Source organism: Neopsephotus bourkii, unplaced genomic scaffold (genome assembly GCF_033783945.1).
Source record: "Neopsephotus bourkii isolate Nb327-2 ecotype Australia unplaced genomic scaffold, CSIRO-AGI_Nbou_v1 NB_1637, whole genome shotgun sequence".
NCBI classification, from domain to species: Eukaryota; Metazoa; Chordata; class Aves; order Psittaciformes; family Psittacidae; genus Neopsephotus; species Neopsephotus bourkii.
The window spans coordinates 9232267-9252399 of NW_026902112.1; the positions used below are offsets into that span (position 1 = coordinate 9232267).

General features: G+C 48.7%; 2 protein-coding genes and 1 long non-coding RNA gene across 28 annotated transcripts in view; 1 reads left to right on the top strand and 2 right to left on the bottom strand.

Annotated features, from left to right (window-relative positions):
• Nucleotides 1–6742: 6742 nt before the first annotated feature.
• Nucleotides 6743–9461, bottom strand: LOC133223468 (uncharacterized). Its single transcript, XR_009728585.1, has 3 exons — nucleotides 8906–9461; nucleotides 8193–8317; nucleotides 6743–6895 (listed from the first exon to the last, which is right to left on the bottom strand). It is a non-coding gene; the product is annotated as an uncharacterized LOC133223468 (long non-coding RNA).
• Nucleotides 9462–11730: 2269 nt separating this feature from the next.
• Nucleotides 11731–13586, top strand: RPLP1 (ribosomal protein lateral stalk subunit P1). The gene is made up of 4 exons (XM_061374107.1): nucleotides 11731–11904; nucleotides 11991–12065; nucleotides 12297–12417; nucleotides 13466–13586. Exons 1-4 carry the CDS (start codon nucleotides 11833–11835, stop codon nucleotides 13543–13545), a joined length of 348 nt encoding a protein of 115 aa, XP_061230091.1. The 5' UTR covers nucleotides 11731–11832; the 3' UTR covers nucleotides 13546–13586.
• Nucleotides 13587–14805: 1219 nt separating this feature from the next.
• PTK2 (protein tyrosine kinase 2) overlaps nucleotides 14806–20133 on the bottom strand; it is a 201829-nt gene continuing 196501 nt past the window's right edge. For 15 of the 26 annotated variants that reach the window (XM_061374197.1, XM_061374196.1, XM_061374183.1 and 12 more), the window contains 4 exons: nucleotides 18887–18895; nucleotides 17335–17490; nucleotides 16873–16953; nucleotides 14806–16043 (listed from right to left, as the gene is read on the bottom strand). In XM_061374197.1, the coding sequence (XP_061230181.1) occupies nucleotides 15831–16043; nucleotides 16873–16953; nucleotides 17335–17490; nucleotides 18887–18895 (459 nt within the window). In that variant the 3' untranslated portion in view covers nucleotides 14806–15830. The remainder of the gene's footprint in view (nucleotides 16044–16872; nucleotides 16954–17334; nucleotides 17491–18886; nucleotides 18896–20133) is intronic. The other 11 variants (XM_061374188.1, XM_061374185.1, XM_061374203.1 and 8 more) reach the window with 1 other exon arrangement.

Here is a 20133-nt window from a genome sequence, read left to right on the forward strand (position 1 = left end):
CAATCCAAACCTCCATTCACCTGCTCCATTTGGATGTGGAAGCCTTTAGAAACAAGTAAAACAGTTTTCTCATCCCAAAACAGTCAAACCCCTTCAAAGTCAACTAAATTCCTTCAGTAAATGTTATCTACCAAAGGCTGAGGCAAACACATGGCTTGTATAGTTCATTGATCAATTAATATCCTCCTTCATCAGTTCATATTTAGAATCATAGAATAGTTAGGGTTGGAAAGGACCTTAAGATCATCAAGTTCCAAGCCCCCTGACATGGGCAAGGACACCTCGCTCTAAACCATATCACCCAAGGCTCTGTCCAACGTGGCCTTGAACACTGCCAGGGATGGAGCATTCACAACTTCCTTGGGCAACCCATTCCAGTGCCTCACCACCCTCACAGGAAAGAACTTCTTCCTTATATCCAATCTAAACTTCCTCTGTTTCAGTTTTAACCCATTACCCCTTGTCCTGACACTACAGTCCCTAATGAAGAGTCCCTCCCCAGCATCCCTATAGGCCCCCTTCAGATACTGGAAGCTGCTCTGAGGTCTCCACACAGCTTTCTCTTCTCCAGGCTGAACAGCCCCAACTTTCTCATCCTATCTCCATACAGGAGGTGCTCCAGTCCCCTGATCATTCTCGTGGCCTCCTCTGGACTTGTTCCAACAGATCCATGTCTTTTTTATGTTGAGGACACCAGAACTGCACACAATACTCCAAGTGAGGTCTCACGAGAGCAGAATAAAGGGGTCACGTTGCTTTTGATGCAGCCCAGGATACGGTTGGTTTCTGGGCTGCAAGCGCACACTGCAGGCGGCTCATGTTCATTTTCTCATCGATCAACACCCCCAAGTCCTTCTCCACAGGGCTGCTCTGAATCTCTTCTCTGCCCAACCTGTAGCTGTGACTGGGATTGCTCTGACACAGGTGTAGGAGGGATTTGAAGGGATATAGAGGCATCTTCCTGTTGCAGTTACATCAGTTTATGTTTACTCTTCCCTTTGGCTCATACTTGTAGATGTTCAAGGGTTGCTATTAACAGCTCAGCTTTCACTTCAAGTGAGCTGTTCCTGAAACCATTGTCACCACTAGAGTTTCCACTGGAGTGATTTTGGATTTGTCTGCATTCCAAGCTCCTCAAGTTGCTGGAAAGTAAAGACTTACCAGTAACTATAAACAAATAAAGGATCAAATCATTGGTCAGCTTCAGTTCTAGAGTAGAGCCAAGCAGCTCTAGCAAAATTAGAAGCAAGGGAGCTGGCAATGGGACTGCTGTTTCCCTCTCTGCGAGGAGTTGGGCAACATTTTTGCTCAACCATCAATAGTTTCTGGTTTGTGCTCTAGAACTTACTGGAGGCTGAAAATGGGGGTGGAGAAATCCCCCCAGAAAAGCCAGAAGAGTTATCTGAGGCAAATTTGGCCTTTCTGCTGTATTAGATATTAGTAAATGCTGAGGTGACAGGAAACCACGCAGTCCCTGCGTCAACATCTGGTTTTTTATATTACATTTAAATCAATCTTCTGATCTGATTAAGAAGATAACTCCCTCTAACATTATGCATATTGGCATGCCTGTTAGAGCCTGTACAAGAGAGAATAAATATACACTGTAGGGTTCTAGAAAAATCCCCTTGAATACTTTGGTTACTGACTGGCAGCATTGAGCTAACCTCCATCAGGTTGTGTTTGGAGGCGTGTGGAATGAGCTTAATACAGCCTTCGAGGAAAATGGCCATCTCTGACAAACCCCAAATTGTCCCACTGTGGGACATATAAACACAAATAATTCTATCTCACCTTAGAATCATAGAATCACAGAATGGTTTGGGTTGGAAAGGACCTTAAGATCATCCAGTTCCAACCCCCTGCCATGGGGAGGGACACCTCACACTAAACCGTGTCACCCAAGGCTCTGTCCAACCTGGCCTTGAACACAGCCAGGGATGGAGCATTCACAGCCTCCCTGGGCAACCCATTCCAGTGCCTCACCACCCTAACAGTAAAGAACTTTTTCCTTATATCCAATCTAAACTTCCCCTGTTTGAGTTTTAACCCGTTACCCCTTGCCCTGTCACTGCAGTCCCTAATGAAGAGTCCTTCCCCAGCATCCCTATAGGCCCCCTTCAGATACTGGGAGGCTGCTCTGAGGTCTCCACACAGCCTTCTCTTCCCCAGGCTGAACAGACCCAACTTTCTCAGCCTGTCTTCATATGGGAGGTGCTCCAGCCCCTGATCATCCTCATGGCCTCCTCTGGACTTGTTCCACCAGTTCCATGTCCTTTTTATGTCAAGGACACCAGAACTGCACACAATACTCCAGGTGAGGTCTCACGAGAGCAGAGTTCATGGGCAGGATCGAACTTTTTATATCATTCTTTTGAAATCCTGTCCTGAAAGCAGGAATCATTGAAGCTCACATGCTGAGGGAATGCACCCACAGGGAACTTCATCTGACACCTGACTTAGTTGCAAAAGAAAAGAGCAAGAAGTAAATGATGGTACTCTGCTAGCAGTTTGACAATAACAAGCTAACAAGCAACAGAAGATAGGTGACATATCAGGAGAGATTTCCCAAAACACTGAATGCATATCCCACATTTCATTCAGGCTCCACAGGATACTCTGCACTTGATTACAGAAACACCCTGGAAAAAGAGAGATCCCAAACCCAGCAATTAATACCTGGAACATCCTAGAGTGCAATATACTTGCATTGATTTAAAGCTGATTTTTATGGATTTACAACTTCATAAGGGAAAGGGCTTATGACTGTTTATACAGGACTGCAGACGTGTACAGTCAGTTAAATACTGGGTTATTTAAGCCGAGTTTTCTCCTGTAGAAGTCCTGCTGTGCCTCCAGGCTGTTTTCATGCTACTACACACTTCCAGCAGCATTTCTGTGTTACTGGGGAGAGTTCCAGCTCTCCTCCACACTCACTTTGGGCCATGTCACTTGCTTCATTTCTAATGCTTTCTGTCACTGACAGTTGTAGTTTTGGAGCACAGTGAAACCTGATTATGTCTTAGTGGGCAATTCCACCCAAAAATGACCTCAGTTCTTGAAAAGTTTTGGGTTGAAAGAGTGGTTTGAAAGCTCTATAAGAGCATTCTTTTATACATGCTATTTATATGTGATACTAACAATTACAGAGTGGGATAAGAACAACTGCTTAAACATTTAAATCAGGTTTCTTTAAAGCAAAAAAAGACAGAAGTGACTGTTGGACACAATACCCACCTGGATTTCAAGCTGATATTTCCCAGAACTAATATCTCTTAAATAATGAATTATCACTTTTGGAAAAACAGAGCATTTTCTAACCATTCTGGAAGCAAAGTTTAGTATTTAGGACCAGCTTTTCAAATAGTCTATACCAGCAATGGCAATCTGGGGTAAATATTTTATCTACAGATAGGCTAGTGACAAATGATACATCTTTTCATGAGAAGAGATACACTGATCTAAGGATCCTTCCCTTTGTAAACTACATTAATCAATCCCCCTAGTTTATAAATGGCTTTTAGTCATTGATAACAATGGTACAGTGGCAAAAAATTGCACTCAGAGCAGAAAGAGCTATATTTTATTCTTAACTCAGAGGGGATTTAACCTCACACTTCCCAGCTCTCAACTGGCCTGGCTTTTAAGAAGTTATCCCAGAGTGCCTGCATTAGACTTCTCACATATTCCATGTTCTGCTTTGCATATAAAATCAGACCAGAAGTGAAGCAGACCGCGACTCTGTGATCTGATGTGTTCACATGGTTACAAAGACGTTGAGGGTTCTGGTGGCCTCCTTCCTCATGGACCATTCATTATTTCACAGTTACTGATTTAATCCAAATTAATGCTTGGCAGAGGGACCAAAACCTGATTTTTGTCCTTTTACTGTTGTAATTACTAAGCTACAAAGCCACATTGGATTCTTTTTGTCAAATCAATTGCAATATTTATTTATAAAAACCCCAAACTATTTCTTTTATTACATTGTTAACTTCAGTTCACTCAAGAAAGAAGCTTTCTGAGTGATGAGGACCAACGATACAAGCACTATGAAAAAGATACAGCACCACCTATTGGGGATATGTTATGTACGCTGACTATTACAGTTTTAAGTAGTAACAGTTTTGTTCTTTGTTGTAATAATAAAATCACAGACTCCACGAAGTTGGAAAAGACCTTTAAGATCATCAGGGCCAAACTTTATCCCAGCACCACCAAGGCCACCATTAAACCATGACACTGAGGGCCGTATATTCATGGTTTTTGAACATTCTATGGATGGTGATTCCACGACTGCCCTGTGCAGCCTGTTCCAATGCCTGAGCACCCTCTCAGCGAAGAAATTTTTCACAATATCCAGTCTAAACCTCCCCTGGTGCAGCCTGAGGCAGTTTCCTCTTGCCCTGTCATTTGTCACTTGGGAGAAGAGACCGACCCCACCTCTCTCCATCCTCCTGTCAGGCAGTTGTAGGGAGAGATAAGGTCCTCCCTGAGCCTTCTTTAGACTGAACTCCCCAGGTGTCTCAGCCCTTCCCCACCACACTTGTGTGTCAGACCCTGCACCATCTCCCTTGCCCTTCTCTGGCCCTGCTCCAGCACCTCAATGTCTCTCTTGTAGTGAGGGACCCAGAACTGAACACAGCATTCAAGGTGAAGCCTCACCAGTGCCCAGTACAGGGGGACAATCACTGCCCTGACCCTGCTGGACACACCACTGCTGATGCAGGCCAGGATACCATTGGCCTTCTTGGCTGCTTGGGCACAAGCTGCTCATATTCAGGCAGCAACACCCCCAAGCCCTTTTCCACCAAGCAGCTTTCCAGCCACTCTTCTCAAAGCCTGGAGCATTGCACGTGGTTCTTGTACCCCAAGTGCGTGACCCTCCACTTTGTGTTGTTGAACCTCATTCAATTTGCCGCAGCCCATTGATCCAGCCTGTCCAGAACCTTCCTACTCCCTACCCTGTTGATGATGATCAACAACCTGAAGTTCCTTAGAATGTGGCTGCTAAAAGCAGGAGATACAGGCTTGTATAGAAATGTGGATCCCAGCGCCAATGAAATATAGACCATTTGAACAGTTTAAACAAGAAAAGAAAGTGCAAATTTAAGAGCTAAGAAAGGAAGAATCACTTTAGTAAGATTAAAAGCACTAACAAAACAGTTAATCAAGGGCAGGGAAAGAGAAAGAATATCAACTGGTGAACACCTCTTGAGTTTGACCACTGTTATGACTCCCAATCACCTTAGTCATGTTGTAACAATAAGGCATCAGCTCTGGAGTATGATATACTCCCAGCTCATCTAGGATGAAGTGTTAAGGGCTGATTGCTTTGCATATGCAGCGCTACTGACTGATAATGTGCAAGAGTGACTGTGACAGTGACTGAGAGAACGGATTATTAGTATGGAGTGCTTTCCTAATGAATATTCATGAATAGTAAAATTTTGCTTTACATTTTGAAACTGGCACTCCCAGCACAGCAAGTTCTGATTCTTTAAATGGTGCATATATACACACACACAATCCCCCCCCCCAGTTACATACATACCACTGTAACAGTGCTTTGAAACAAGTTCATCTGCACATTGCTCATGTTTTCCTCTCTTGGCGGGTAAGTAATGCACAAGCACATCCAGCAAATCTCTGCCACAACTCCTGACCATCTTCTAAGTGTAAAATACCCACTTTAGGGATGTTTCATACCCAAGTTACTTGTTTTGTTTATCACAAACGCTCCTGTGCTATCGTGTAACACCTTGGTAGCAACAGGATTGTGTTGTCATCCTAAACCAGAACATTGATTTTCCTGGATCCAGTGCCAGAACTCATCACCCTGGAAATAACTCACTACTCTGGAACTGTAGAATACATAGAAGCATTTTTAGGGTTCTTTTTAAGCCCCCATCTATTTGCTATAGATTCCCAGAATAGAGACTGTTCTGCTGCAAAACAGTAGTGACATGTTCGATACATAGTACAGTTACAGGATCAGAGGTGAAAAGCATGCACCACTGCAAAGTTCCAGACCTTAAGCCTTGGCCTGCCTTGGAATTGAGCTTTGTCAATCCGCAATCCTGACTGGATACGGGATAGTAGGATTCAAAAAGCTTTGGGAAGCAGCAAAACTGCTTTTAGTTTTCTTACTACATAGTGATTTGTTTTCATCATAATTTATTGTGAGCCCCTACAGAGCAGCCTTATCAGTGTCACTCAACAGATGCAGCAAGACAGCCATGGAACAAGGATGTAGGCAAATCTCATTTAATGAATGTCTTTACCAATCAAAGCCTAAACTTATATGAATGTCACATTTATATTGTAGGGCTTCACACTTCATGTTTTAACAGTGCATCGGTATTTTAAACCATTTTTAGCTTAAGGACTGTTCTATCAGAACTGTTACCAGTGTTCTTCCTCACTCTGTTAGAGCCCATGCAAGTTTCCAGTCCTACTTTCACCACTAAAGCAGAGTATGAAAAGCTGGCCCCAGCATTCACCTTTCTTCAGAGCCACAAACAAAACGACTGTTTGTGTACTGTCCCCAAATGTGTTCATTTCACTACAACTGAAGCTCTGGTTTCTGCTTCCTGATAGCTGCAATGTACTGACATACATATGACCTTCTTTCACAAGCAAATTATGACTGGTCTCTATTAAGCCTCCGGTTTTGTTGTTTGTTTGCACACCACCACTACTGACCTCCCAGGCCACCTTTTTCGACTGAAAAGGCATCTTCTCTTTCCATGTTGCCAGCTTTCAGCCAGGTCACCCCATGGACCTGTTGGCACAGCTCTGAGTTCTTTAGCAAGAGAGGCTGTGGCAACACTGGAGTGAGGGACAGACAAGAAAGGCTCCTGCAAGTCATTTATGAAATCCCATCCTCAAGCACCTAACAATGACAGAGGCTCCAGGGTATTACATCCTAACAGAATGGTGCATTTATTTGCTACTTTGGGTAAGTTACTAAAAATGTAGACATTTGCCCTGTGCCTTGTATAAAGCATTTAAGTAAATGCTTAAATTCAGAGCTGGTGACCCCACTAATAGGGCTAAGCACCCACAAGTTAAGTGCTGCAGCACTCTGCATTTCTCATCTACAGCAGTAAGCAGTCACATCTTCATTCAGTGAAACTTTGTTTCCAAGTGCGAGGAAGGGATGGATACAAGAGATCAAGTCCCTTTTGCCTGCTTCAGTTTTTACTTGCAGTGGTCTAATAAATCCCCAGATTTTACTGAAGGAGCAGTACAGGAGTAGGCTGTTGTGCACACTATGCTGATAATGGCAAACTGGTATTTGAGAATTCTGAGCTTTCAGGCTTTTCGCTAATTCTTCACTAATTTTACTCCAGCTTATTCTTCAAAGTTTGAATTATTTATCATAAAGAATGGTCTGGGTTGAAGATCATCCAGTCCAGTCCCCCCTGCAACAAGCAGGGACATCTTCAACTAGATCACATTGCTTAGAGCCCCATCTAATCTGATCTTGAATGTCTCCAGGGACGGGATGTCCACCATCTCTCTGGGTAACCTGTTCCAGTGTTTTACCACACTCATCATAAAATCTGTTTTCCTTGTATCTAGTGTGAATCTCCCCCTTTTTAGTTTAAAACCATCACCCCTTGTCCTATCACAACAGGCCCTCCCCAAAAGTCAGTGCTCATCTTTCTTAAAACCCCCTTTAGGTATTGAAAGGCCAAAATAAGGCCTCCTGACCCTATTCCTACACAACCACACAGCATCCCTATAATCATCCCAGGATAGCTGTCCCTGCTTCCATTGCCTGTGCATTTCCTTCTTGCCCTTTGGTTTAACCAGCAGGTCTCGACTCAGCCATGCTGGTCTCTTGCCTCCCTTCCTTGATTTCTTATACATGGGGATCAAGAGCTCTTATGCTCTATGGAAAATGTCCTTAAAGATCTGCCAGCTCTGTTCTGCTCCCTTGTCCATGCTGGCAGCTTCCCAGGGGATCCTACTGACTAACTCCTTGAACAGTGGGAAGTTTACTTTCCTACAGTTCAGGGTCCTGACATCACTCTTCAGCTGACCCATATCCCTCAGGACTGTGAGCTCCACCACTGCATGACCACTGCAGCCCAGGCTGCCTCCAGTCCTGACATTTCTGATGGGCTCACTTGCATTGGTGACCAGCAGGTCCAGTAACACATCCCCTCTGGTAGGGCTATTACCTGGCTTAAGAAGTTATCCTCAATGCACTCCAGGATTGCCTACAGCTCACAGTGGTACTTCTCCAGCAGACACAGGGGTGGCTGAAGGCCCCCAGCAGGATGAGAGCTTGCGAGCGTGATGCTTCCTGCAGCTGGAATAAGAAGCTACATCAACAGGCTGTCCTCCATCAGGCAGCCTGTAGTAAAGACCAGCTACAAAGTTCCCTTGTAGTCTCAGTATCTATTCTTACCCATAACTCTGCAACTTGCTCATGTCTATTCTTGAAACAGCTTTCACAATCTACCCATTTCTTGACATTTTTCCACCCCTCCTTCCTGGCCTGTCCCTTCTGAACAGCCTGCAGCCATCATCAGTCACATTCCAGTCATGGGATTTGTTCCATGGAGCTCCAGTTATGGCAATGGGGTTGTAAGCTTTCTAGCAGCATGACGGCTTCCAGCTCCTCCTCTTGGCTGCCTGTGCTGCATGCATTGGGGTAGAGGGACTTAAGCTGGGCTGTCAGTGTGTCACCTTTTTGGGGGAACCACCTTCATTCCTTTGAGGTGTTTCACCAGTTTCTCTCTTAGCTCCTATTACCTCAGGAGCCCCAAAACTGTGACTGTCACACCAGCCACGGAGCCATGTATTAATAGACTGGATCTGTGTCTTCCAGCATCACTGCCCACAACTGGAAGGATAAAGGAAAAATTACCTGTGCTCCAGATTCCCTTACCAACCTTCCCGAGGCCCTGAAGTCTCTTTTGATTGCCCTTGGTCTGTGCATTGCAACTTCATCGCCACCCCCATGGAGGAGCAATAATGGGCAGCAGGCTGAGGGCCATACCAGGATAGGAGGTTTCTTAGTGATGGCCTTAACCCAGGCCCCAGGAAAGCAGCAGACTTCCCACACAGGAGGGTCTGTGGCATTTCAGGCCCTCTGTTCCTCTCAGAAGAGAGTCACCTGCAGTTATAATCCACCCTGATGTACCTGTCACAATACAGGGGTAAGCCTTTCTGATCTTGGCAACACCTCTGGTGTAGAGGGACCATCATCCACATTAACAATTGACTTACCTTCCACATCTACAGCCTCTTCCCTGTTGTACAGAGGCACCTGGGAGGGTGAGACGGGCAAAGACAAGTTTTGCTTGCAAGCCTGAGCATAGACTTGCCTCTATTCCCTCATTTCCTTTAAGCTACTGCCTTCTGCCCAGTGGGGAGAGGATACAGGACCCCCTTGATCTTGCTTGGTTTTTCCTGGTGATTGTTCCCATCTCAGGGAGGGCAGAGCATGGCTCCGCAGCCAATCTCTTTCTCAGACTCCCTGATGCTTCTTAACCTTTCTGTTTCCTCCCATAGCTCTGCCAACAGGCGCAGCAGTGTCTTGGTCACACCTCTCATGGCTGCTCTCACTAATGCCATCAGTTACTAATGAAGGACCTGGATGGGTCCATGTTTCTGTGAGAGCTCTGGCTTGGTTGCCACTGGTGAGTGGAAACAGCTTTCTGCTGGTGGATACCCCCTGCAGCCTGGGCCAGCTCCGTCGCAGCATCACCAACACTGAACAAATGCTCTTTAAGTAACTTGCCTGGAAGTGGTTTGACTGCACATAAATAGCAAATGGAGTTGTTCTGCTGGGGAAGATGTTCTGATTGAGGGAAGTGCCCACTTCTCGCTCAAAACAACCATTTTCTCCTGCTCCTTTTGACAAGATGATTTCAAAGCAAGCACCCATGTCTCTAAAGGAATGACAAACACGCCAAACCTGCCATTCACCCTCTGAGTTACAACTGCACAGTCCTGACTCATTCAGCTACATTAGACTCAGCTGATTCTGCTGTCACCTGGACACAGCTGGAAGGAGACTTCATTTACTGGAAGAGCAACAGACAGACCTCAGCTGATTCAGCCCTTCTTAGAGATGCCTTCTCAAAGGTCTAAACCCACTGTGTCCCAGGACTCTAGGCAAGCCCTGCAGCACGTGAACTGTGCTCTGAATGACACCCATCAAATGCACTCTGTCAAGAACACAAGAGCAGAAAGCATTTATTTGGCACCCTGAATAACAGCGCTTGTTAAATGCAGAGCATGGCACATAGTGATGGCTTGTTTTGGAGACCATTCACAAATATTGGCCATTCTGCACTCTGAGGTAAATGGAATTCCTTTGCGACACCTTTGGGGACACTGCCCAACACACAACAAGCAGGTCTCAGCCTCTCCTGTTCACTGCATTAATGTCCTGCTCCATCATCAGGCTTGTGCTGTTTGCTCTGATGAGTCTTCCCTATGGCATTTTCTTTTAGTTTTCATGGAATCCCAGACTGGTCTGGGTTGGAAGGGACCTTAAAGCTCATCCAGTTCCAACCCCTGCCACAGGCAGGGACACCTTCCACTAGAGCAGCTTGCTCCAAGCCCCTGTGTCCAACCTGGCCTTGAACACTGCCAGGGATGGGGCAGCCACAGCTTCTCTGGGCACCCTGTGCCAGCGCCTCAGCACCCTCACAGGGAAGAGCTTCTGCCTAAGAGCTCAGCTCAGTCTCCCCTCTGGCAGGTTAAAGCCATTCCCCTTGGTCTGTCCCTACAGGCCCTTGTCTCAAGCCCCTCTCCAGGTTTCCTGCAGCCCCTTCAGGCACTGGAGCTGCTCTAAGGTCTCCCCTTCAGGAGCCTTCTCTTCTCCAGGCTGCCCCAGCCCAGCTCTCTCAGCCTGGCTCCAGAGCAGAGCTGCTCCAGCCCTCGCAGCATCTCTGTGGCCTCCTCTGGCCTCGCTCCAACAGCTCCAGGTCCCTCTTGTGCTGCTGCCCCAGAGCTGGATCAGGACTGCAGGAGGGGTCTCCCCAGAGCACAGCAGAGGGGCAGGATCCCCTCCCTGAGCTGCTGCTCACGCTCTGGGGGTGCAGCCCAGCACACGGGGGGGTTCTGGGCTCAAGAGCACACTGAAGCTGGGTCATGGGGAGCTTCTCATTGACCAGCACCCCCAAGTCCTTCTCCTCAGGGCTGCTCTCATCCTCTGCCCAGCCTGGGCTTGTGCGGGGATCGCCCGTACGCAGGCACAAGCAGGTCACAGCCCTCACTCCCTCTATAACGATGACACACTCGAGGCTGTTTTCACTCTGAGGAGCTGAGGTAAAAGCAGACCCCTGCGAGAACACCGCTGTTTAACGGGGAGCTCCGCGGGGCGCGCAGCCGCCGGCGCTGTGCCTGCCTGCGCGGGAAAGGACGGGCCTGTTCCATGGGCTGGGCTGGGCTGGGCTGGGCTGGGCCGGGCTGGACCGGGCGCGGCCGGGCGGAGCCGCTCAGCGCCGGGACACGGTCGGGACCGGACGAGAGCCGCCGGGGCCGGGACAGGCCGAACAGGAGACCCCACCATGGCCGCTGCACTGCCCCTCAACCCACAGCGCCCTTCCCACCATGCCGTCGGCCCCTTCTACGCTGCGATTGGCGGAGCTCTGCTGGTCAGCGCCGCCGCGCCGGTCCCGGATTGGACAGCGCCGCTGACGAGTGTGGTGCGTGTAGGTTCTCCGGGGTTGCGATTGGCTCAGGGCGCCATTATAAATCTGCCTCACGGAGGCGCGGCCCCTTTCCTCCCCGGCGGCCCAAGGTGCTGTGTCCTTCAGCTGAAGCTAAGGCCGTCCCCGGCGACTGGCACCGAGCCCCGCCATGGCCTCCGTCTCCGAGCTCGCCTGCATCTACTCCGCCCTCATCCTCCACGATGACGAAGTCACCGTCACGGTGAGTGCGGGCCCGGCCGCGCCGCCACAAGATGGCGGCAGCCGCGGCGTGGCCGGGCCGGGCGCTGAGCGCCGGTCTCGTTGCAGGAGGACAAGATCAACGCGCTCATCAAGGCGGCCGGAGTGAACGTGGAGCCCTTCTGGCCGGGACTCTTCGCCAAGGTGGGCGGCGGGGAGGAGGGAGGGTTGCGGTCGGGGCTGCCGGGGGCCGTAGACCCGACACGGGTACCCTGGAAATGCCGCCTTTGACGGTGTGAACAGCACCGGGTTGCGCAGCCGTGCTGCGGGGCGAGCCGTGCTGCTGGTTCGTGGTGGTCATGGCGTGACCCGGCAGAGCTGCCCTCCGTGTTGAGCCCGTGTTAACGAGCCCTTCTTGATGCCGCTTGTCCCCAGGCTCTCGCCAACATCGACATCGGGAGCCTGATCTGTAACGTAGGAGCCGGTGGGGGTGGCGGTGCTCCAGCTGCGGCTGCCCCCGCGGGCGGTGCTGCGCCGGCGGGCGGGGCTGCCCCTGGTAAGTGCGCGGCTGTCACCCGGAAGCGCTCGGTTCAAAAGCGCTTTGCTGCCAGCCTGAGTCTGCTTGGCTCCTCCTCTTAGAGCTTCAGTGTGGTTTGTGCTCTGCAGCGTGCACGTGGGTGTTAACAACGGCCTTGCCTTTAGAAGGGCTCGAATTGGAATCATCGAATCATAGAATAATTGGGCTGGGAAAGGACCTTAACATCATCCAGTTCCAACCCCCTGCCATGGGCAGGGACACCTCGCACTAAACCATGTCACCCAGGGCTCTGTCCAACCTGGCCTTGAACACTGCCAGGGATGGAGCATTCACAACCTCCCTGGGCAGCCCATTCCAGTGCCTCACCACCCTCACAGTAAAGAACTTCTTCCTTATATCCAGTCTAAACTTCTCCTGTTTAAGTTTTAAGCCATTACCCCTTGTCCTGTCACTGCAGTCCCTAATGAAGAGTCCCTCCCCAGCATCCCTATAGGCCCCCTTCAGATACTGGAAGCTGCTATGTACGCAGCCTTCTCTTTTCCAGGCTGAACAGCCCCAACTTTCTCAGCCAGTCTTCATACAGGAGGTGCTCCAGTCCCCTGATCATTCTTGTGGCCTCTTCTAGACTTGTTCCAACAGTTCCACTTCCTTTCTATGTTGACGACACCAGAACTGCACACAATACTCCCAAGTGAGGTCCCAGCAGAGCAGAGGGGCAGGATCACCTCCTTTTCATGCAGCCCAGCATATAGCTAGCTTTCTGGGCTGTGAGTGCACACTGCTTTGCACTGACTCAATGTAGAGGATAACCTCAGAATTAAGGCTGATCATCCTGTTTATCATAATGAACTTCTCTAAAGCTTTTCAGTTATGATAGGCATTAATATTGAAGGCACAAACCCACTTTCCTACTAGGGGAAATGCTTCCCTCAGGTGTTAGCTTACTCTGTTTGGGCTGCTCAGGCCTTGCTTTTTGATGCTACAGTCATCTTATGTGAAGTCTTTATGCATGTGATGTGCGTGAGCTGATAACAATCAAAATGCTGATTCTGTTCTCTTTTTTTAGCTGAGGAAAAGAAAGAAGAGGAAAAGAAAGAAGAATCAGAGGAATCTGATGATGACATGGGCTTTGGTCTTTTTGACTAATTAGTTTTGTACCTGTCCATAATAAAGAACACTGAATTATACTCTTGTCTCTTAAAGTGGATGCGTGTGAAGAGGAGTGGATGAAGGAGCAGGGTTACCTTCAGGTACCCAAACTGCCATCGGCACGCGTTGGGGTTTACAACTTCCCTTGTCTTTGTACCTAGCGCAGGCGTGGCACAGTGAGGATTAAGGCAGTGTGGAAATGTCACAGAGAGCATGGGAGCTTGGCAGCTACAGGATGAGATCCTGTTTAGCAGCAATGCTGTGACTTGGTGCTGCAGCCTCAGTGAAGCTGTGACATGGCCAGTTAATGCTGCAGCAGCAGTACCAGGTAATGTAACCTAGATTGGGGCAGTAAGGGCTGTGGACAGTAGGGATTACATGAGTTTCACAGTGGAAGGCAGTTGTTCAACTGAACAAGTAGCGATAGCTGTGCTCTTCCTGCAAAGATCCGTGTTGGCAGCTAGAGCTAGAAGGCTGTTCACGAGTGGGTACACTTAAAGCAGACGGAGGCTTGCAGTGCCAGGCACTGAGTTTGTCCTGCTGTGTGTCATCTTTTGTCTTGCCAGAAGAAAAGGAGCATTTCTGCTTTGAAGGGTGGGTGTGGAAGATCATGTAACTTTACACAGGAGAAGTACCTAAGTTTGTGTTTAACTTCTGAACAGGACTTTCCAGAGTGACTTAACAAGGTAAGGGCTGACTTCCATAGGTGTACTGAAATGAAAATTGCATTAGGAGAACATCCCTGCTGTGTACCAAGGTCTCCAGAGTTGTGTTATGTAGGAAGATAGTTCCACATCTGGACCAACCGTGATGTGCTCTGCAGCGTCCCATCTCCCTGCAAAGCTGCAGCTCATTTCTGTTCTGAAAGATGCAGGCACCCATTGGAAGAATTCAGTCCCCTGCTGCTTGGTGGAACCCCACTGAGCTTCCAAACAGTCCTGCAAACATTCCCCAGCCCTTCTAAGGAAACCTCCCCATAGGACAATTGATCTTAGAAGTCTAAAGGAGTGCCACCAACTCATTACAAGTCACTTACATTGATGGTTAACACTGACTTGTGCCTGTGCTCTGCAGCTGGAAGTAAAGCTGCTTTCAGGAAAACACTTAAGTCTGGATTTCCTCCTCAAAAGCTCATTGTTGCTCTTTGGGTCCTGCACAAGTCAATTCTGAAATGCTGGTGGATAAGGGTGGGGAATGAACTGCAAGGAGAGGGAACGTGAGTGGTTTCTTGCAATGCACACACAGAATCACACGATGTCACTGGTAACACCTTTTTAATAGGTCAAAGTAACTGTACAGTTCATTATATTCTTCCTGAGAATAATTTATATCCCTCAACAGCAAGAAGGGAGTGTGGGTTTTATTTTAACAGAACAGATGGCGTAACTGGAAAAAACCAAGGAAAATCTAATTACACTGCTCTACTGTAACTCCTCCCAGGCAAGATAGACAAAAGGATGGGTTAGTTTAACTACAGTGGGTTTAAAAGAGTCAACATGGCTTTAATCTGTCTTTTATAAATTATATCAAAATGGGGGACATGGATGGTTACAGAACTCCTCTAAATGCAGCTCTGAATTGCTCTGGTACAAAGCAGCATTTCCACTTCCAAGGAAAACACCATTGCTACAAAAGAACTGGCACGTTATTCCGGTGAAAAAAAGAAAGAGTTCTCAGTCGTGTTCTACAGCTAATTCCAACCGAAGGCTTCACACGTTCACATCAAAGTAAAAGGCAGGAAGATGAAGAGAGGGCTTTTAGTTTTGTCTTGAAATGACTGAAGTCTTGAAAATATAGCTTTTAACTCTTTTCTCTGTAAATTGTGATTAGCATATTGCGACGTAAGTGTTCTAATACAAAAATTCCAGTCTGGATAGTTCATATACTGTGGGCAAGAATTCTCAGCCCTGAGGTTTCCCCGAATTCTTCACAATATCCTCCCGTCTGCTGCTCCGAGGCCACAACAGCCCTGTGGCAGCTCTGGGCTAAGCGTGGCCCATGCGATGGGTGCAGAGCTGCTCTGTGCTCCACAGCTCTCGAGGACTTCTCTGTACAAACTTCATCTCTGATAATGCCACTTCCCGAATCCCAGCTTGGCTTGGTGAGGAAAACATGGTTAAACTTGTCATGAGAGAGAGGACCAGCAGCGGGCAGTCAGGGCTGCTTGAAGCAAGAGGCGCTGGAAACCCAGGACAACGCTGGGTTAATCCTCACTGCTGGTGGAAGGCCAACGCCATCCTTTTGCAAGCAGAATTCCTGGATGGAGCTCTCCCGTCGGTGCCTTAGTGTGGTCTGGACTGACTGATCATCTTCAGTCTGGCTTGATCAATAACATCCAGCAGGTTTTTGGCATCCACAGCCAGAGCGTGAGCAGCCGTCAGCATCTGCTTCTTGTACTCCTGCTGCAGGCTGGTCATGACGTACTGCTGCGCCAGCTTCATCTTGTTGATGAGCTCGGCCAAGTCCGAGTTGAGCAGCTTCTGCGCCATCTCGATCTGCAATGAGAAGAGGCAGTCAAGTGCAAGTTGTCATCGGCATCTCACATGCAGCAGTGACCCTCCCTCCATAGCCCCTGACACTGCTTCTGTGGGCACCATATGGAGCAGCAGATGGAATATTGGCACCTGCTGCTCTAAAGCAGGAGCACTGAGTGCTCACAGCCCAGACCCCAGCTGTGTTCTGGGCTGCATCCAAAGCAGTGTGACCAGCAGGTCTAAGGAGGTGATCCTACCCATGAACTCTGCTCTCCTGAGACTGCACCTGGAGTACTGTGTGCAGTTCTGGTGTCATCAACATAAAAAGGACATGGAACTGTTGGAACAAGTCCAGAGGAGGCCACAAGGATGATCAGGGGCTGGAGCACCTCCTGTATGAAGACAGGCTGAGAAAGTTGGGGCTGTTCAGCCTGGAGAAGAGAAGGCTGCGTGGAGACCTCCTAGCAGCCTTCCAGTATCTGAAGGGGGGCTATAGGGATGCTGGGGAGGGACTCTTCATTAGGGACTGTAGTGATAGGACAAGGGGTAACGGGTTCAAACTGAAACGGGAAGTTTAGACTGGATATGAGGAAGAAGTTCTTTACTGTGAGGGTGCTGAGGTGCTGGCACAGGGTGCCCAGAGAAGCTGTGTCTGCCCCATCCCCAGCAGTGTTCAAGGCCAGGCTGCATGGGGCTTGGAGCAGCCTGCTCTAACGTGGGGTGTCCCTGACAAAGTTCAGTGATTCCCAATGTGTGTGCACGCATGAAGAGAGAGCCAGACCATGTCCAGGTAACTCCTGGCTGAGGCTCTCTTGCAATGCACTGACTGGGCAGCAGGAGCCCCACGTACCTCTCTGTGGGTGCTTGTGGGGAGCACTGGGAGGGTCTCATCCACTGTTGCCAGTAAAGTCCTTAGTGCCAAACCCACCTCCTAGGGAAAGAAAACCAGGGAAATAAACTTTAAAAACTGGGAAGGAAGGGATGAGAGAACCACTGGAGTGCAGGAAGCAACTGAATTCCTCATCTGGGTAAGAAGGGAGTTAGAACCTGGAGGAGAGACTTTCAAATCCTACTCTCAAATCTCTTTAAACAGACACCAAAGGGTCAATTAGGAAGGAACGCACTGAAGATGATGCACAACTCACAGCCCCTGGATAAGCACAGGCAAGGTAGAGAATGAAAGCACCACTGCCCACAATACTGTTAACACTAAAAGCTCCAGCCCCATAAGCACACAGAGGTCTTTTACTTCCAGCTTTCAGGAAGTTTCTCCTAAGCCACTGGAGGGCCTCATCCAGGATTGCCTCCGTACCTTCACCATGGGCACGTACTCCTCCGGTGGTGCGGGCTGGATCTTACTGGACATCTCTATGACGGCCTTCACCAGCCCGGTCACGTTCTCATACACTTTGTCATTGGAGCGGTCCAGGTTGGCGGTGGGAGGAGGGCTGATCTCCTGCGGCTGGATCTGGAAGCACAGAGGGGAGGTTCAACCGCCTGTGCCCAGCAGATGGGGCTCAGCAACTTCCCAACCGGGAAAGCCTCACATTCCCAACAGCCCCCACCCGATCCCGCTGGGTTCCTGCACTGGATGAGGGCGCTCAAACCCGGGTCTGAAGGAAGATTCCTTTAGTTCTGACTGAACCTGATCTATGGAATGACACTGGGGGGGTTCTATAAGGACTCCCCTGAACAATCAAGTCATTTGAGGCACAAGGAGCACAAAGCACTTGACCTGTTTAAAGGGTAACCAGGTTGCCCAAGGAAGCTGTGGCTGCCCCATCCCTGCAGTGTTCAAGGCCAGGTTGGACACAGGGGCTTGGAGCAACCTCCTCTAGTGGAAGGGGTCCCTGCCTGTGGCAGGGGTTGGAGCTGGATGAGCTTTAAGGTCCCTTCCAACTCAAACCATGCTATGATTCTATGATTCACTACTGATAGACAGTTCCACTGCTAAGGCAGCAGGTATGAGGCTCCTTGCTCCAGGATGTTTTGTGCTCCAAAACATCAGGGCACAGTTCACATAGTGATACAGTAAAGAGAGAATATTGCAGTGCGTATGACTGTTCTCTCAGTGAAAATTCCCAGCAGGTTAACAAAGCTGGTGTCACCAGCACAGCTGGGAAACACCAAATGGTTTCATACAGCGTGTTTCCAATAGATCAGAAAAACACCTCAACAGGTTAAAAATGCTGTAGTTCTTATGCAGAGCTCCCACTGAGTCAGATCTGTCTAGAGTTAAATCCAACACAGACCAAAATAACCCTGGGCCAGAAAAGAGACACAAAACTTCCCGTAGAAAACCATGAGCATCCAGTTCCCTTCAGCTCTTCACCACTTGGAGCTGCCCAAGCAACTGCTTGGTGGGAGCAGAACGTTAAAGAATTGCTTCTTTTACTGGTCCCACAGTGCCCATCCACCCTGTTGGTGTGAGATCCCCCCCCACTGGGTTACTGCTGGTCCTTACAAGTGGCCCTAACTACAGAGCTGTTTCACTGGAAGCACCTGAGATGCTAGAACATACATGGGTGAAACTTTGCCTAAGGCAAAACCTAATAACCTGATGAAACTATAACATATATGGGTGAAACTTTGCCTAAGGCAGGAGCGCAGGACTCAGTGCATGGTGGTTCCATGTTGTGGCATTTACAAAGTGGGTACTGACAATCATTACAGAGGTTCAATCTTAGCATATTATTGATCCCAATATACCTTAGGAAGAAGAGCCCTGTAATGGCCTCAATCACCAGTGAAAGGCTGTGATTGTCATTGGTTTCAGCAATCGAGGAGTTAAAACAGTCATTGGCAAAGTCACATGCAGAGACACTGGGATAGGGCACGTACACACACGCTCGCGCGCTGCTTACCCTCCATGGCTATGGTTGAGCAGAATGTGGGGGGAGGTTAAAGAAATTTACCAAAAGAAGGGAAAAAAGAAAAACAATATTAATAAAATTCAGCAGGAAAAAAATAAACCAAAACCAACCAAACCAAACCCAAACCACGTGTAGCAACCAGAGACCAGTTAAAAAGCCTGCAACAGAAACGCATCCTCAACGCTATCGCTCATGTTAGCTCTTGGTCCATTTGTTACGGAAGCACCGTGTGCTCGTGACCTGCTGTGCACCCGCGTTGGAAGTGGAAGGAGTTGCCATGCACCCATGCTGGCTTTGCACTGAACACGTGGGGAAGAGATCATGCAAAGCTTGGCAGGAGCAAGCCAGTCTGGTGAGCAGCAAAGTGGTGAATGGAGTAGAGGGCCTTGGCAGCGGGGGGAAACAACACGTCCTGTGCAACCCTGGAGCCTTTACACAAGCGACCCAGTCCTCAACAGGTATCAGAGAATGTTGTATTCATCTTCTTTAGTCCTTTACTATGAGAAGTTCTTTACCATGAGGGTGCTGAGGCGCTGGCACAGGGTGCCCAGAGAAGCTGTGGCTGCCCCATCCCTGGCAGTGTTCAAGGCCAGGTTGGACACAGGGGCTTGGAGCAAGCTGCTCCAGTGGAAGGGGTCCCTGCCTGTGGCAGGGGTTGGAACTGGATGAGCTTTGGGGTCCCTTCCAACCCAAACCATTCAATGGTTCTAGGATCTTCCCAAACCTTTTCTTTTTCCTTCAGAAAAGCCATGACAGGAGCCACGAGGGCATCTCACTGTGCAGCTCGTGTTCACGATGACTGACCGCAGTTATGGTTAAAAACTACCGAGAACCCATTCTAGATGGATTTACACCCAACCCAATTCCTACAGCCAGGCCCCAACATTCCAAGACTATGGAAGTTTGTGTTCCTTAACACTCCATTTTCTTCACTGTTCATACCCAACACAACACCACTGCTCTGCAGACTGTGAAGTCAGGAGTTCCCTTGTGTGGACTTGGGTGACTTAGTAACACAAACCCAGGTATTCCCTGTACATGCCCTAAAGGCTCCTGAGGGTAAGAGGTTCCAATCCTCTCATTTGTACTCGGCAGAAAAGGGGGGCTGGAGTGGGAGTCAGCAATGGCTGTAACAGAACAGGGAGTCTGAAACGAGCCCCTGAAGCACGTTTAGGACTGCAGGCATTAACAAAGCTATAACGCCACCAAAAATGAGGGGCTGTTTGATTCAAGGGGCA